Here is a 2,682-nt window from a genome sequence, read left to right as displayed (position 1 = left end):
CATATTAGATATAAGATAAACACCATAATCAACCTAGTTGACCACGCCATTTTACTCGCTGACCAACGCTTTCACGACTCCAATATCGACATAGTTAAAAACATACTCTCGAATAATTCGTATCCCTCCACTTTCATCGACAGGCACATCCATAAGAGGCTAAAACATCTCATGCACTTTGCGAATTGTGATACAACAGTCCCCCCCACTGAATGTAACGACCACACGAATTCTGTCACCATACCTTACATTAGTGGCGTCAGCGATATGATTAGCCGAATTTTGAAAATACACGACATACACACTCGGTTCTCAGTACTTAAGAAATTAAATGTAATCGTTAGAAAGGGGAAGGACAGGATTGTTGACTCAAAACAGACCGAGCTCGTATATAAATTAAATTGTATCAACTGTGACGCGTCTTATATCGACCAGACAAAAAGACATATCGAAACGAGGATCAAAGAACATTGTAATGACATCAAAAAACCGACATGCAACCACTCTGTGGTCAGTAAACACCGAACTCATCTGGGCCACGAATTTGATTGGCACAACCCTACCATCCTACACAAAGAATCTCATTATCGTAAGAGAGAAATTGCCGAGATGTTTTTCATCAAAAAATCTCACAACACAATAAATCTCCAACAAGATACGGACAACCTCAATCCCATCTATGATAAAATCGTTCGTATCACCTAATTTATTTATCTATTTATTTGCCTGTCTGTTATTCGTCTTTCTCCCCCCCCCCTTCCCACGGGTTTCTTATATTTTGATGACACGCCAGCCTAAAACTATTGTTCCCACACGACTTTATCTTGGCAGTTCCTCTCTAGACTTGTACAAGATCAGACCGTGGTAGTTGATGTGCTGAGTGATTTTAGTTCCAATTTCGCTTATAATTTTATCATGCGCCACGACATACTTTCTGTAAGTTTTTATTTGTATTTTCTCTTTAAGCCTCTTATATCTCTATTGTTACTCCCATATAATTTCTAGATTTGTTGCTGTAACAACTGATAGATTTAACATAACATCTACTTGAAAAGGATCAGTATTACTGATCGAAACGTCGTGAATTACTAAATATACGAATTTTGCCAGAACTGGTCGACTCAATTATTAATCACACATATTTAATATTTTTAATATACTTTTTTTCTTTAAAATGTATTTTATGCACTTACAAAAACAAAGAAAATCCAACAAAAGAGCAGCAACAGAGGAATATGAAAAATTTCTGTACAATAATAGTATGGAAAAAATATCAGAACATGGAATTAACGATTCTGAGCAGATAACAGATTCTAATGGACATGCTGCTAAGAGATGCTCACAGGATCAAGAACAATTATCCGTCAATTATAATCAAAGTAAGCAGACCGTGTTTGTTCCGCTTGGAGAGTTGTCAAATCTGCATGAGAAAGTGGTACAGAAAATTGAAGAGAAAATGGAGAAGAGCAACAAAATGATGGAAGAAAAATTTATTGAAATTGTAAAAGAACAACTCACACAAGCGTATGAAAAAACTGTGTTCAAAATGGAGGAAGTGATGGGTAAGTTTGATTCAAGCACATCAGTTAATGTTCAATATGTTACAAAATGGGTAAATAATGCACGACATAATTCAGAGTTTATTCAATCACTATTGGGTGAGTAGGGTTAGTGTAATTTTTATTTTATTTTATTTAATTCAGCCAATGGTTTTAAATGCTGAATTATTAAAATATTTTAGTAATTAAAGTCATCTGCATGTAACACATAATCCTTTTAATAATAGCTTTTATCTGATAAATTTCTTTCTTGCATTACATACTTTCTTTAAGTTTTGTGAACGAATCATGTATATTGATAGGCATAATATATTGATAGGCATTGCTTTAACAGTAATTGTTATAACAAAATAGACTAAATTTTTGCAGAAAGGATATGTAGCAACATAGACAAACACAGCACTAGCAGTATAATATCTTCAGAAACAGAAAATAAGGTAGTTTATCTTTCTTTTGTTATGATCTTTTTAATAAAACATTTTGCAATAAACTTTTATTTCGTTAGGTTCATCTTGGGAGTGGTTACTATTGCACACAAGCTAGCTTCATAACAATGAAAAGAGCGAAAAATGATTGTGACTGGACTGTGACTCTTCTTGTTGGAGTTTTCGGCGAAGATGCGAAATTAATGAGGGTTTATCCTCGAAAGCCGGGATTGAAAAAGTTTCCGCTTCTTAATGGTAGCACAAAGTAAATATACAACTGTTGTGAAATACTATATTCTCTTTTTTTTTATTAATTATTAATTTTTTCCGTTTCTCAAATTTTATAGGTATGTATAGACAGCGATTGGAAGATGGTAAATACGAAGGTGACATTGATGAAGCTGTCAAATCCCTACCAGCTTATTTATCAGATCGAGCGTTAGATCTTGGAGGAGGAAGAAGTATAGCCCCCCGTGCAAAATACTTTAAAAAATCTAAAAATAATTCTATATCGCAAAGGTCAGTTCTAATTTCAGATTTTATTAAAACTAAAAAAGCTATTTAGTCTTCATGGCTTCCGGATGGTTGCCGCGTCCGTTTGCAGTGTGGTGCCGACGTTTCGCAGGCGTTGCAGTCTGCTTCATCAGGGCTGGGAGACTTTGATACTGAGCTCCCTCGCGTTGCGCTCGTCCTTTTAT

General features: G+C 35.0%; 1 protein-coding gene across 1 annotated transcript; it reads left to right on the top strand.

Moving 5' to 3' along the window:
• Positions 1 to 1,181: 1,181 nt before the first annotated feature.
• LOC105556707 lies at positions 1,182 to 2,497 on the top strand. Its single transcript, XM_012003797.1, has 4 exons — positions 1,182 to 1,562; positions 1,929 to 1,996; positions 2,065 to 2,249; positions 2,332 to 2,497. The coding sequence occupies exons 1-4, from the start codon at positions 1,184 to 1,186 to the stop codon at positions 2,339 to 2,341; spliced, it is 642 nt and encodes a 213-aa protein (XP_011859187.1). The 5' UTR covers positions 1,182 to 1,183; the 3' UTR covers positions 2,342 to 2,497.
• The last annotated feature ends 185 nt before the right edge of the window (positions 2,498 to 2,682 follow it).

Source organism: Vollenhovia emeryi, unplaced genomic scaffold (genome assembly GCF_000949405.1).
Source record: "Vollenhovia emeryi isolate VEMERY1.0 unplaced genomic scaffold, V.emery_V1.0 DF939832.1, whole genome shotgun sequence".
NCBI lineage: Eukaryota > Metazoa > Arthropoda > Insecta > Hymenoptera > Formicidae > Vollenhovia > Vollenhovia emeryi.
Note: the sequence above shows the minus strand (reverse complement) of the source record. Positions and strands in the feature narration are given on the sequence as shown.

Coding starts and splice junctions, on each gene's coding strand:
- LOC105556707 (XM_012003797.1), top strand. CDS start 1,184: ATGCACTTACAAAAACAAAGAAAATCCAACAAAAGAGCAGCAACAGAG. Junction 1,563..1,928: donor CAAAATGGAGGAAGTGATGG/GTAAGTTTGATT, acceptor AAATTTTTGCAG/AAAGGATATGTAGCAACATA. Junction 1,997..2,064: donor CTTCAGAAACAGAAAATAAG/GTAGTTTATCTT, acceptor TTATTTCGTTAG/GTTCATCTTGGGAGTGGTTA.